Here is a 13,874-nt window from a genome sequence, read left to right as displayed (position 1 = left end):
TGGCTACCGGTTAGAAAGGGAATCCATTACGCAAGAGAGCCACGTGGTCGATCACGTGGCCAATTATTCGGACGTTAATGTCTGCCACTGACGATCGTTCGTTCCACGACTTACTACACCGCGCTTTGTTCGGATACATCCTAAGCTTAAAGCTCATGAAAGCAAATATCTGTCTAGCAATGCGCGGGAAATACAAATCTGTGGGTAAAGTTTATAATTACTTAATTGAATATTAGCAATTTAAAAAAATGAAATTTAATACAAACTTCAATTTTTCAACGTCTCTCATAAAAGGAAACACATAGATGATTGTTCGTCAATGTTAAAATCTAGAAATACGCATGGGACCGATATAAATACGCATCCAGGATCGGCCATACGCTCACAGCCCCTACTCTCATAAAATGTCGGTTAATTATATATGGCATCTTTCATTTTGTATTCCTGTGGAGATTCAAGGTCTACCTCGTCTATTCCTGACGAAATTTCGTTTAGTTTAGTAGAAATATGTAAGAAGAAATAAGAAAGAGAGAGAGAGAGAGATAAAAATACATATAAAGAAAAAGAGAAAGAGAAAGCAACTGGAGAGAAAAAATAAAAAAAAAGATATATTAACTATAGTAATAGCAACGTGTCAATTCATGAGAGCGTTGAAACGCGTGGCCTCTGGGCAACGACCGCTCTCTAGCCGCCGATTTCAGCTTACCTCCGGTCATTCCACTCGCGATGATTCACATTCCGTCGATTTAAGCCAAAACGAGCTTCACCGGCTCCCTCTATCTCTTTCTCTCTCACTCTCTCCCTCTTTTGCGCGGCAAACGCACGCACTTTTTGAAATATACTTTAACGCAACTCGTACATGTCGTGTTATCGGCTGATGTCTTTGAAATAATTTTTAACTAACGATCCTTAACTCCAGAACGAGCGAACACGCCTTCTAGCGCCATTATAGAAACTTTAAAGACCCATTCATAATCATCGACAGATATTTTGCGAGGCGACTCGCTTTAGCAACAGTACACAGAGAATACAAGACTTGACCTGAATTCCGCGATAGAGCGATTACGCAACCAGCGAAGTTTCGCGCGAGTGTTTCGCGTTTCGCTTCGATAAAGAAAAAAAGAAAAAAAAAAGAAAGAGATAGAAGAACATCGGAGAAAGAAAAAGAAAAAATTGTCGGCGTTAGGGTGGAATGAAAAAAGGGATGAGATAAATGGCTGGGGATTAATTTATTTTAAAAAATCGAGAGTAGGGCCATCTCGTGCGTTAGTCGAAGCTTCAACCGATACCCCGAGATGTTTTCGAGCGTGAAAACGGAAGGGAAGCTTCGTTAAGAGGTGTAGTAAACAACATGTGAACGATGTCGGTTGTAACGCTGATCAACGCGCGGTTTTTCTTTTCCCGATCGATTTGAAATAATTTCTCTTTACCACGTTTCATGCTCCAAATAGCAATTAATCAAAATTGCATTGAAAAAATCGGATACGTTCCAAAAAAAAAGAAATTGTGAGAAATATAACTGACGAATATTACGATCATTTAAGTAAGAATTTATTGAAGATTCTAATAAAGAATTTAGAAAAATAAAAAGCAATATACCTGATAGCAGGTTTACATATATTCGTAACAATAAATACATACTATTTACAATTGAATAAAATTCAAGGCAAAGTTCTTGACTTTTCGCGTATTACGGTTGAAGAACCGGCGGACGCCGCTCGAACAACTTGAAGCGCGTCGCTTGAGTTTTCCGTACAAAGTGGCATGATTATCCTTCTTCAAAAGCATCTTTACCAATTCAAAATGGTTTTATCATCGACATGTTCATTCTATTCTACAACAAGATTATCGTATTAACATGTTCATTGTAATACAGCCTATTAAGATTTCCCGCCCATTTAATTCTTTTTGATTTCTTGATCTCTGTCAATCAAGAAAAATGTCCGAAATTTATGCAATTCGATATAAAAAGGAGTCAATCTCGTTCCCAGATCTATCTGGTTACGACTCAGCATTCGTTATTCTCGGGAAAAGATCGACGAAGATCGACGAAATCACGTGTAACGATATCTCATTCCGTATAGAAACAATTTGCATGGAGGAAAAATAAAACAAAAAAGCCTACCTTTCCTCGAGCCCGTTCAAATACAAAATAACAAATTTTCACTTTGTTCCTCGAGGTATTTTCGCCGGATAAAGGTATGGATCTCTTATTATCTCTTTCTCTCTTTTTAAAAAACGAGCTTCATGTACACTGACCACCGATAAAAATCGATCGTGGATAGTCGACGAACACCCACACACACTCGCGGATCGTTCACCGCCAAAAAACAGCCGCGGGACTGTTCTCTATCTCCTCGTTTCTCTTCGTCGATCTTTTCCCCTTTCCCCACCACTACCAACACTCCCACTCCAAGCCTTCTCCTCTCCTCGGGAGAACCTTCCAATGCACGTTAAGCGCACACTCACACGTTCTATCTTCCTTCTTCCACGCGTTCCAACATTTCGACTATGTACTTTCTATCTTCGTCTCTCTTTCTCGATTTTCGCGCTCATGACGCGCGTCGAGATTCTCGTATTCTCAGCGCCACACCCAAATCGTCCAAGAAAATAGTACAGACAACGTCAAGGAGACGAGAAAAAGAAGAAACTTTTTTGTATTACCCGCGCGTTTTGACTCGAACGGAAATCGACCTCCCGCGCTGACGCTGCGGGTCTCTATCTCTATCTATCTATCTATCTCTCTCTCTCTCTCTCTCTCTCTGTCTCTCTCCCTTTCTCTATCTCTCGCTTTCCCCCTCTCTCACGTCACACGTGAGGTTGCAAGAAAGTGAAAAAAAAAAAGGGAAAAGGTAAAAAAGGGAAACGTAGACAGTCTTAGATAATATTTCTACTCCGTTTACCTTTTTCTTCGCTTCTTTAGTTTTTCTATATATTTCAGGAGATATCTTCCCGCGCTATTTTCCCCCTCTATTCGTGATTTTACAAAGGTATACTATATACTCGCGCTTAGTACGGACACGGTCACGTCGTTCTCGGCCACACAAAGCTAGCCACTAGAGTAGCGTCAAGTGCGCGCCTCCGCGTTGCTTCTTCACCGAGCTATAACCTCGCGTCACGCGCGCCTCGGAAACGTTCGTGCCTTTTCGTGTCGCTAACCTTTCGCTCTCCCTCGCACCGGACTCCCCATCGTCTTTCTCCGTTCAGCCTTCTCCCCACCATTAAACCTCTACTCCCGTCGACTGCGATCCCCCACTCCTTTATCACCTCCTCCACCACCTCCTCATCCTCATCCAGCATGACTCCCACTTCTCCAGAACACTCTCTTTTACCTACACACACCCTCGCTTTTCGTTTCTTCCGATACATACAGTGGCCTGCAAAAATCACTATATCTCAATTATACTTTCAATTAAAAAAAATGCCAGCGACATCTTCCTGTTAGATTTTAACAGCCTTCCTATTCATTAAATTTGAAAAAATGCATTAGCTAAAAATTACTCAATTGTTTTCTTTTCCATAATACAGCTAAGAGCCTAACTAGCTGGCAAACTTTTGCGCGCCACTGTAAACATCTCCTCAGTGAAGGTTGGTATTCTAGACACAACGAGTCGCGCTTCTCTATCCCCTCTCAGCAACGTTTCCTCTTGGATAGTCCTCGCCATCCAACCCCGCATCATCCAGCCGCAGCTTCGAAGGGACGCGGTCGAAACCCTCTCTCTTCTCTCTGCCTTCAACCTACTACTATACCCCTCTACCCCGTTGTCATTTCTCCCCACTATCACCCAACTATACCCATGCTCCCACTCCTTCCGTTTCCGCGAGAGGCGCATCGATGTCGACCGTCTCCGACTCTTACGTTCCCGACGACAATACTTACGGACGACATCAATCTTTCTTTGTGAATGTTGTTGTTGTTGTTGTTATTGTTATTGATTTTAATCGTACTTCTAAAGAATACCTTGGATCGCAAGATTTCTTTCAATTACTTTCTTCGCGATCAAAAATTGTATTTAAGATTTTTTTTTTATGATTTCAATGATAACAAATTATGTTCACGCTGATTGTGAACAATTAATTACGAAAAAGATAGGATCAAAAAGTTATCTTTCAAATAAATATGTAGTATCGTTTGTATTCAGCCTGATAGCAGTTGTATTGAGTAGCAAGAAATGAAATGTAAAGTGATAAGACGTGATGTTGAGGGACGATAAAATTTTCCTTCCCATTCTAATACCTCCCCTTCCTATCTCATTCTCTTAAGTGGCTCGCTTTCCGTGACTGGAATATACGAAGGTAAAGGATCGAACCGGATATCCTTCAAACGAGATGATTCCTCGGGACTTCGTTTATTAACGTCGCTGCAACAAGTTGCCGAGCGCGTTGCCACTGGCGAATAACACCCTTTTAGCTGCTCTCGAATCCGCTCTGTGCCAACCCTCTTTCTAGGAAACCGAGTAACCCTTTAGTGGCTAGTCGTTCACCTCTGCAAAGTAATGTACCTATACATTGCTTGGAATTATTCTTCCAAGTAGATAATATTTCGAACGAGTCTTTAGAGAGAAGTGAAAATACCTTTTCGCAAAAGTAAAAAAAAAAAAAAAAAGAAAAGAAACAGAGGAAAGTCCCATCGCACTTTTTATTACTAGTCACTTGCAAGAGAAAACTTTTTAAAACCCCAATTAACATTTCATCTAACATTGCGAAACAAGTAAATATTATTTGAGTTTTCGATCACAAAAGCATACGGTCATGATCTTTGATCCCAACGTATACATATATATGTGATTTCTATAAAGATATAAAGAAGTTATACGAACGTATTAACGTTGAATCAAAATAATCCATTACTCTAGAAATTGAATCTAGCGCATTTGCGTATTATGAGAAGCGACACGTACCATACAAAGATAGAGATTTAGATTAACGATAATAAAATTCCAAGCAATTCGAATATATAGAAAAAATTACGAGATTAATAAAAAATAAGGACTATTTATCTTGCTAACGTAGCAAGCGGAATGAAGAAGCGCCGAAATTATCTTATCTATACGTCAATAGATTAGATAACTGGAAGGCCCCGGAGCGGTCCCTGAACGAAACTCGATTAAGTTTCCTTGACTTTCCTTTTTCTTCTTTATTTTTTGTTCTTTTTCCTTTAAGATGATGAATGTAAACGAGAGATTTGAGAGAATAGTTAGAAAGGTCGTAGGTTACTACTATTTGGATAGGAAAGATAGGAAGTATGTATGTAGGTAGAAGATCCCACGATGTTATAAAGGATGATAAACGGTGAACGGATTTTCGATAACGGGTGGAAACTTAATGGTTCGCAATTTATGATGTCATCGGTTGGTAATTAAAATCTCATTAATCGTTCGCGAACGAGGGAGATAGGCAGAGAGAAGAAGAGGAAGAGACAGATTTTGTAACATAAATGCTTCTAAATTTACTCGATAATAGATATCGGTTGTGATAAGCAATCATACAACTTTTTCTCTCCTCTGAATATACCATAACACAAATAATAAAAATTTCATCGACGTTTTTAAACATTTCTCTAGGAATATTTGAAGAAAATGAACGAAAAAAGGGAATTAGTAATTTTATTTAAATTTAAACAATTGATATTTGTCGGCAGATTTATCTCCGTTTTCCGTCAGAGGAGCCCATAAAGCGACACATTGTTCGCGAGTTCAAGATGGCGTGGTCCAACCCACCCCTACCCTTTCTACTCAACCACCCCGTTTGTCGTCCACCCTTCTCAACCCCCTCTTATACCTGCCTAATGCAATTTAGCTCCCGTCGACACCATGGTGATCGTACGTGTATATCATAACGAGAGGAGGAGAGAAAAAGAAAAAACAAGATCACTATATATCTTTAGGATACCCACATTAAATGTTCATAACTTTCCTTAGGGCTAATGTATTTAATTAATTCAGTAGGTTATACCGAGATTCAAATAGAAAATATTATTAGGATTTTTCATTTTTAAACTTAATTAAAAATTTGTTAATACTTTATATTTGACATAAATAAATGAATAATAATTTCGCTCAAGAAACTCTTATTAACCGATAATTCTCTCATGTAATCTCAATCATTTTTCATTCATTCGAAATATTCTTACCAACATATGCGTGTGATAAAGACTGCATATTTCTCCAGTCTAATTCTTATAATTGTACCCAATTTAAGTAATAGTTTCCACAAAAAATATCTCTGTTTTAAAGTATGATAATGAACATAATTGCAGGTAGGGAAAAAACCGCTTAATTGGCTCTCGGCTGATAAGGTCTATTGACAAATGACAAATGTGATGTCAGCGAGTATCAAAGTGTTAAAATAATATTTATACGTAATAGGGCAAAGAACTTTTCACAGAATCTAACATGTCACGACAGACCTTTATCGATTAGCAGATGTCTTGTTACCTGATACATTAAAAAAAAATGAAAAAAAAAAAGTAAAATAACACTTCGTCACAAAGGTGTTCGAATAATACAGATAGTAGTACATATGTATGTACGTGGACTATTTCTTTGCAGGAATCGATAGACCACCGATAAAAAACCAAAGAAATTGTTGAATTCTGGATATGCAAGATTCCTGTTATATTTTTTAGATAATGAAATATTTTATTTATTTTTATTTGCAAATTATTTTCATAAACTATGAACAAAAAAATGTGGAATGCATTTATAACCCTTATTTCAATTAATTATACGTATTTAAAATATAAGCTTTGGACGATACAACTACAATGAATAACAAATGGAAAATGAATCTAATGATAAGCTTTAAATGAAGAGTATTTAAGGTGATCAAGCAGTAATGCGTAAATAAAGAACATAAAAAAGTGATGATAGCTTCGTAGAGTATTTAGTTAGGAAATGCAACGAGATAGCCGGAGTATAGTTGCAGGTTTAACCACTAGGAGGCTTAAGCAGGACAATTTTAAACATGGCGGTGCAGTGCAGACAGGCGCACTACACGTCGATCAATACCATCTTGCTTAATATCAGTTCTCAAACTCTGTACAGCCACATCCAAGAGATTTACGAGAAACAAATCGACGTTCGCTAATAATTTTTTCATTATATTCTTTTCACGAATTTTAATTTTTTTTTCTAAAATCCAATAACGCACATTCCAAATTTTTCACCGCACCATTTTGAAGACACAAGAATAATTTTTTTCATATTTAAAATATATATTTGTGAAAGATTTATACAATCGAAAAATTGAGAATTAGTATAATTTAAAAGTTTAAAGTATAATTAAAAGTTTAGAGAAAGTTTAAAAGTAAATGTATCTCAAAAATAAAAGTAAATGTATTTATATAGATAAATTCATGTTGTTTGTGTTTTTACAAAATATAATAAAAAATATATGATAAAGATAAGGAATGCTATAAAAACAGATTCCTAAAAAGGGCGACGAAGGGAGAAGTTGATATGGTAGTACGATTGCAGACAAGAAAAATCGCTTAAAAGCATGTTTCCTGAACGGCATCGTTTACGGAATCGCACTTTGCGCATTGCCTTTTTTATCTTTCCGTCTCGCCTTTTTCTCCCTCTCAGACGATCTCTTTTTTTACGTCGCGCCACCATCTCTTGTTTTCAAAGCTCGCGGATGAGATCGCACAGAGCTTTGCTCGATTAAAAATTTTTCTTCCGTACGTTTTGAAATACTATATTCTTTTTTTTTGTCTTTTATCTTACAGATATATATATCACTGTGAGGAAACAGTCCTCTTGTTATATATTATGGTACTTAAAATTACAAAAGTTTTTATTAGATATAATCCATCCTTTTTAGGAGCAGTCGGGTAAATTTGACAAAAATTAGTACTCTAAAAATAGACTTTATGATATTTAAAATGTATGGATTATTTTTTATAAATTCTTAAGTTTCAAATAACTGCAGTGTTTTTTACGAAATTACAGTTGTCTTCTTAAAGAATAGAAAAAAACTACATATAAATTAAAATATTTGACTCACCCTTGTGGTACCTTTCCCTCGACCTCTTCCTCTTTCCCTGAACGCTCCCTCGCCTGTTTGCAAATGATAAAGGTGCTGAAAAACAATAAGACGTGTTTAATTAATACGACGTTCTCGAATGATTCTGTTTCTGTGACATCACGTACAGTTGCCTTTTAGATCATTATCGTTAAAACGTACTATCGTAAAATCAAGGCAACCATATCGCCTCAATTGATCTCGTTAAGTCCAATAGAACCAGTAATAAAAGTATAGTCTTCCAGGGCCAACGCATTAGATTAGCTCTTAACCGAGAAAGTACTTTAAATTAGCATGTATGTATATTGAGAAAAAAGTAGATTATAAGAATTAAAGTTCTTCTGTAATCTTCACGAACTTCGTCATTAAGTCATAGTCTTTATTTTATTGTTTGTAACAATGCAGAAAAAAATAGTTCTTTAATATCTTGTAAATAGTCTTCTAATAGCATAATATACTCTACAATACGTTATGCGCCTTTACCTTTTGAAATTAAGGCAGTTCTCACGTAATATTCTTGTACTCGGTCGATAAAAATAACAATTTGCTCATGAAATATGTCAATCATCAATAAATATGGGAAATATTTACTAAAAAAAAAAAAACTATATTTTAAAAATTATATGTTAATAATATGTTCTTTCAAAAATAATTATTTCGTTTTAAAATTTATGTTTATTTTCTACATATTACACTACTATTACAGAAAACTACATTATCGTCTCTGTAAAAACGAACCATCATACCGACGTACTAATTTATCAGTAGATGGCGCAAAACGACATCGACCATCGGACATAAGTAACATTTATTGACTTCAGTAAAGTTTTTCAACGTTTGTAGAACTGAAACTTCCTTACCGACATAGCCTGCGAAAGATAATCCTGTACTTAATAAGAACGAAGTACTCAAGCGCAGGCGCTCACGAAATAAAACAAAATTGATTTTTTTTGCCCGTTACTCCTAAAATTAAATTACTTCCAGCGATAACGAAAGGCCTTCAGGTTGCATTTATGTGAGTACCATAAAATATTTAGTTATTTTCGTTCAATTTATTCTTAATTAACTTCATTCATAAACTTCCCCAATATCGCAAACATTTTTGATCTATTAAATCGGCAATCAAACGAATGACTATATATTTCAAACGAATAATCGTTACATCACGATAAAAGATTTTTAAGAAAGGACAAAAAAAATATTTCTGCACATATAAAGGCACATATAAAGATATCAAAGATAAAACGTGAATTTTTATACATTTTAACGGGCACCATCAATCAGCTAGTATAAGAGAAAATGAGAAATAATCAATAAGATAAAAGGGAAAGAGAGATAGATAGAAAGAGAGAGAAAACGTATGTCATGAAGGTGGCACCCCGAGCGAGTGAACATCGAGGTCCAAGGTAGGCGGAAAATTAAACGTCCCCTTCTTCGCGGCATACGCGTGGACGATTATGGTCTAATTCCCTTATACACGCATTCCTACCAACCTACCTTACCTACCAACCTACCTGCTCTCCTTTAGCGGTCTGTCTTGATGAACTACGGAGGAAAAAGAAGCGTAGTAGTCGGTGCAGTCGATAAGTACACGCTTCAAAGATAGGGGTGTGTCCCTGTATAATACTCTCCCGCTTTCTCCCTTCTCTCTTTTCCTCTTTCCTTCCTTCTCTACGTCTCTCTCTCAATCTTTCTCTCTCCCTCTCTCTCTCTCTCTCTCTCTCTCTCTCTCTCTCTCTCTCTCTCTTTCTATATATCTCTTTCACTTTTTCTCCCTTCACACACCCCCATGCCACCTTTTTCGCACATCTTTTTCTCTTCTGTGTACCTTCTCTTCTACTACCTCTGCCACCCCTCCGATTGCTGTTCCTCTGCGTTGAAAAGAATGCAGAAGAAGAATGACTGGTGCATGTACGTGTCTATGTGTATGTATGTGTTTGTATCTATGGGGAGAGAGAGAGAGAGAGAGAGGATATGAGAGAGAAAGGCAAGCAAGGCAAATGTCAATATCGACGATGCATCGCTGAAAGAGCCGCACTTGGGGCGGGAATGAGGGCGTAATTAATCGTGAAAGCAAAGAAATTCTCTCTTTGTCCTTTTCCTGACGCACATAACTCGTCTTCCACCCCTCGAGTGATGCCACGATGGTAGGAATTCCACGGTGCGAATATATGCGCTAAACCCACGGCATCATCGATAAGGCGATTTCAATCTCTACGAAAGGAAAATTGTTTAACGTTTCTTCCGTTCTTTATTATTTCTTTTTATTTTTATATCTTTCCCGAAACCTCACGAAAAAGAATCTATCGAAACTTCGGAACAGTAATTCGGAAAATGTAAACATTTCCCGCGCTTTTTCTATCAGTCGGTAATGTAGAAAAAGAATCATAATCAACGATAAATTACATTTTGAATTTTACATAGGAAGAAATTTAGGTTTACTTAGTTACTCACAAAAGTTGGTTTAATTTTCGGAATTCTCAGGACACTTCAGTGGAGGAACGGCATTTTTCGTTCGTTTTATGCGTATGCGTGGTTCCCCCTTCTCCTCCACCAGATCTTTGTCCCTCCCAGGTCTTCACCACCGATCGTCTCTTTCTCCTATGAATTATTTAAAAAACGCCGCGTCGAAACGCGTGCCGCGCCTGCCAAACTGGTCCGACGACACTATCTCAACGTCGGGATCTTAAAAAATACGAACGATTTTTGCCACGTCCTGGCCGTCTCTCATCCTCGGAATTTTGCGCCTACCGCAAACAACGCTCTCGCTCTTTTTCCTTTATGAACCAATATTCCCTTTTTATGCAAAACAATTCTCTACAGGTTACGAAAAATCAATATTGTGTTCTTGAAAGTATCAGCCGGAATAACAAATTTACAAATATTTTTCTGGAAATTCGAATAAATGCACTTTCATATTCAATTCTTAAAAATGATCTTATCAAGCAACATACAAAGAAAATGATATCGATCAGTGATGATCTATGTAATAAGAAACAGGTTAATTAGCATTTAAGGATCTTGATCGATAATGATTTTCTTTCTAAAGGAATATTTACCTGAAACCTTTTTATAGTTTCCTATTGGTAAGGTAGGCTCGTTATTCGAGAAATTAACCATTCAAGATCTTCATAGGATCGACCGATCTAGATCGAGTAATTAGAAGCACGCGCGACGCCGCACCGGCAGCTGTCAGCGATCCGACGATAAGCTAATTCAAATATTTCGAATATAGCTCCGCTACCTCGTAACTATAAGCAGGCAGATGCGAATTTCACGATAAGGAGAAAAGGGCTGCTGAAGTTGATACAAAATATACGTTCCTGTTAAAATTAACATTTGCCATCAAAGATGATATTGTATTTGTCTTTTTTTCCTTTTTTCGAAGACACGTTTGATCAAAGGAAAGAATCACATTGACCACTTGACGGGAGTGGGAGTGTCGTGTGGAACAAGTAGTGGGAGGAGGCAAATAGGAGTGAATGAGAAAGAATGTAAAATAAAAAAAATTCCGGATTTCCGTAGAGGACGCCGTTCGTACTTCTCGCGCACAGCCAATGAAAGGATTCGCTAGTGTCGCGTCGTCGAACGTCCTTCTCTTTACTCCCCCTTTTCTCTCTCTTTTTCTCTCTCTCTTTCTCTTTCTCTTTCTCTTTTTCTTTCTCTCTCTCTTTTCCTTGCTTTGTGTCGAACGTATCCGTTGCATACACTCTGTCCCGAATAGCGCGCACGCGATAAAAGTGTCAAACGCATCGTGTGGGTTCCTTTCGGCGTTGCCAAAAAGTTCAGGCTTGTTCAATGGTCGAAACAAATATACTTCTATTCGAATTGTTATTAAAATAATTTTATTATGAGCATAAAAACCATGAATTATATGTTCTACTCTCATCAGCTGATCGAATTAGTTGCGGCCATGTTTTCTTTTTTCATCACATAATAAAATTAGAATCTGTCATATTCTTTAACAAAACCAGTAAAGCTTCTTAACGATAACTGATTCCAACTTCCTTTCGATCCGTTTATAATGGCAACCGACGACGGTACCTGCGGTTAGCACAATTTCGGTTACACGTAAAAAACTCAGTATAATCACAGTGCGAACACGCACCGAGTAAAAGAGAAACGGTTAACTTGCGGTAGGATTTCTTGGGAATGAACAAAGTTTCAGAATTTTATTGTGTTTTCTAAAAATGTATATGCGATCGTCCTCAAACTTTGAGATTAGTTTAATACCTTCGTGACAGGAGTACTATTTCACGAAATTAAATATGTTCCATAGTTTTCGCTTAACACATTACAGTTTTCTTCCACGTTATTACCAGTCGTACGATTTGGTAGAGCACACTAAGCGCGAAAATTGCGAAATATCAAAAATTTCAGACGAAATAACAAAACTGAAATATATTTATATCTTATACGAAGATCTCTCTTTCTTTCTCTCTCTTTCTTACTTTCGCTTAGCTGACTTTAATTTCGACAAACCATTTTCACTCCACGACAGATGGCCGGCGGCCGAACGAGCCGTTGCACCCATTAGAAGTGCGACGGTTGAAAATGGTATATCCGAAGGACAGGTTGTTGAACGCGCGCCATATGAAAACTTGGAATCACCTTTAAACGATAAAACGGTAAGTGATTGATTAATTGAAATGTTTAAGAATATATTTTAAATTCCTAGTTTTTATATGTTTGATATAATCAAAATTAAACGCCAAGAAATACTACTAAAACTGAAGACGATAAGGATCAATAAAAAAAGAAAGGATATGAAAATGATAGAAGCTATTAAATCATAAAAAACAGTCAGAACATTCTTCGAGTTGTATAGAAAAATTAATTACAATTCAGTCATTCCGATCGATACAATCCAAAATGGAAGGTTAAAACTTCTCTTTCTACTGAAAATGCTGATTTGGGGGAATCGCGACGAATCGATTCTATTACTCGCCTAGACTATACGCCCCGTGCACCGTAATGTCGAGTAAAGAAAAGATCATAACTTCAAATTATCCTCGCATCGCTGAACAAAATTGACGATCTATTCGTTACAGATATTTGATCTCCCAACATGATTCTAAAAGCGTAACGCAAAAGTAGATATTTTTTTTAATCTATTTTTACTCGAACATATTGTGCAATTCTCGTAAAACAAATTTTATGAATCGAAAAACTTTCGTGTCGTGGATAATTCCAATTTCGTGGCAATACAACAAATGCGTACTACAATATTCTATTTAAATTATACTCGTGGAGTGAAACGATAATATACATATACGACAATATGACTAATACGCAATGAAAAAATATCATAGGAAGGTCGGACAAAAAAAAATTTAATCGAACTGGTACGTACTGGTAACGGCCTTAATAATTATTTTTATAACGTTTCCTTGTATACGTCGGGACTTGGCCGACGCGGTCTCGCTTGGGCGCCTCGCAGCTGGCATTCAAACAACCCCGTGACATAAGGGCGTCCCTTCTTACATGTGAACCAAACGATACATATATACCCTATACTGCCGAAGATCGCTGGCTACGCCCTTAAAGCACGCAGGATGCTCGCCTCGCTTTTTCTTCCCCCTCCCCGTTCGCCGCTTCGTTCCCTCCCCCGATCCCACCATCAACTCTCTTCTCCTACCAAGCTACGAGACTTCGCTAAGGCCCAAGTAAGACTCCGTGTTTATGCCGCTGGAACGTTCCACCTAGTTTCAACGGCAGACCGTATCTATACCCTTTTACTATACAATATACAGAGAAAACTCTCCCTCTATTTACGTCATTATGCTATTTATCGCTTTACCCGCGAGCTTAAACCACGTAGTCGTTACTAAATTTTCCTGATGTCCTTC

General features: G+C 37.4%; 1 protein-coding gene and 1 long non-coding RNA gene across 9 annotated transcripts in view; one reads left to right on the top strand and one right to left on the bottom strand.

Moving 5' to 3' along the window:
* The window catches only part of LOC127067491 (uncharacterized), a 71,349-nt gene that overhangs the window by 21,541 nt on the left and 35,934 nt on the right, over nucleotides 1-13,874 (bottom strand). For 6 of the 8 annotated variants that reach the window (XM_051002466.1, XM_051002468.1, XM_051002467.1 and 3 more), the window contains one exon: nucleotides 8,008-8,082. In XM_051002466.1, the coding sequence (XP_050858423.1) occupies nucleotides 8,008-8,082 (75 nt within the window). Of the gene's footprint in view, nucleotides 1-2,125; nucleotides 2,806-2,903; nucleotides 3,312-8,007; nucleotides 8,083-13,874 lie in introns of those variants that run through there. The other 2 variants (XM_051002474.1, XM_051002473.1) reach the window with 2 other exon arrangements.
* LOC127067500 (uncharacterized) overlaps nucleotides 8,859-13,874 on the top strand; it is a 48,575-nt gene continuing 43,559 nt past the window's right edge. The window contains exons 1-2 of the long non-coding RNA XR_007782640.1: nucleotides 8,859-9,040; nucleotides 12,527-12,653. This is a non-coding gene — a long non-coding RNA (uncharacterized LOC127067500). The remainder of the gene's footprint in view (nucleotides 9,041-12,526; nucleotides 12,654-13,874) is intronic.

The sequence above is a fragment of the Vespula vulgaris genome, chromosome 11 (assembly GCF_905475345.1).
Source record: "Vespula vulgaris chromosome 11, iyVesVulg1.1, whole genome shotgun sequence".
NCBI classification, from domain to species: Eukaryota; Metazoa; Arthropoda; class Insecta; order Hymenoptera; family Vespidae; genus Vespula; species Vespula vulgaris.
Note: the sequence above shows the minus strand (reverse complement) of the source record. Positions and strands in the feature narration are given on the sequence as shown.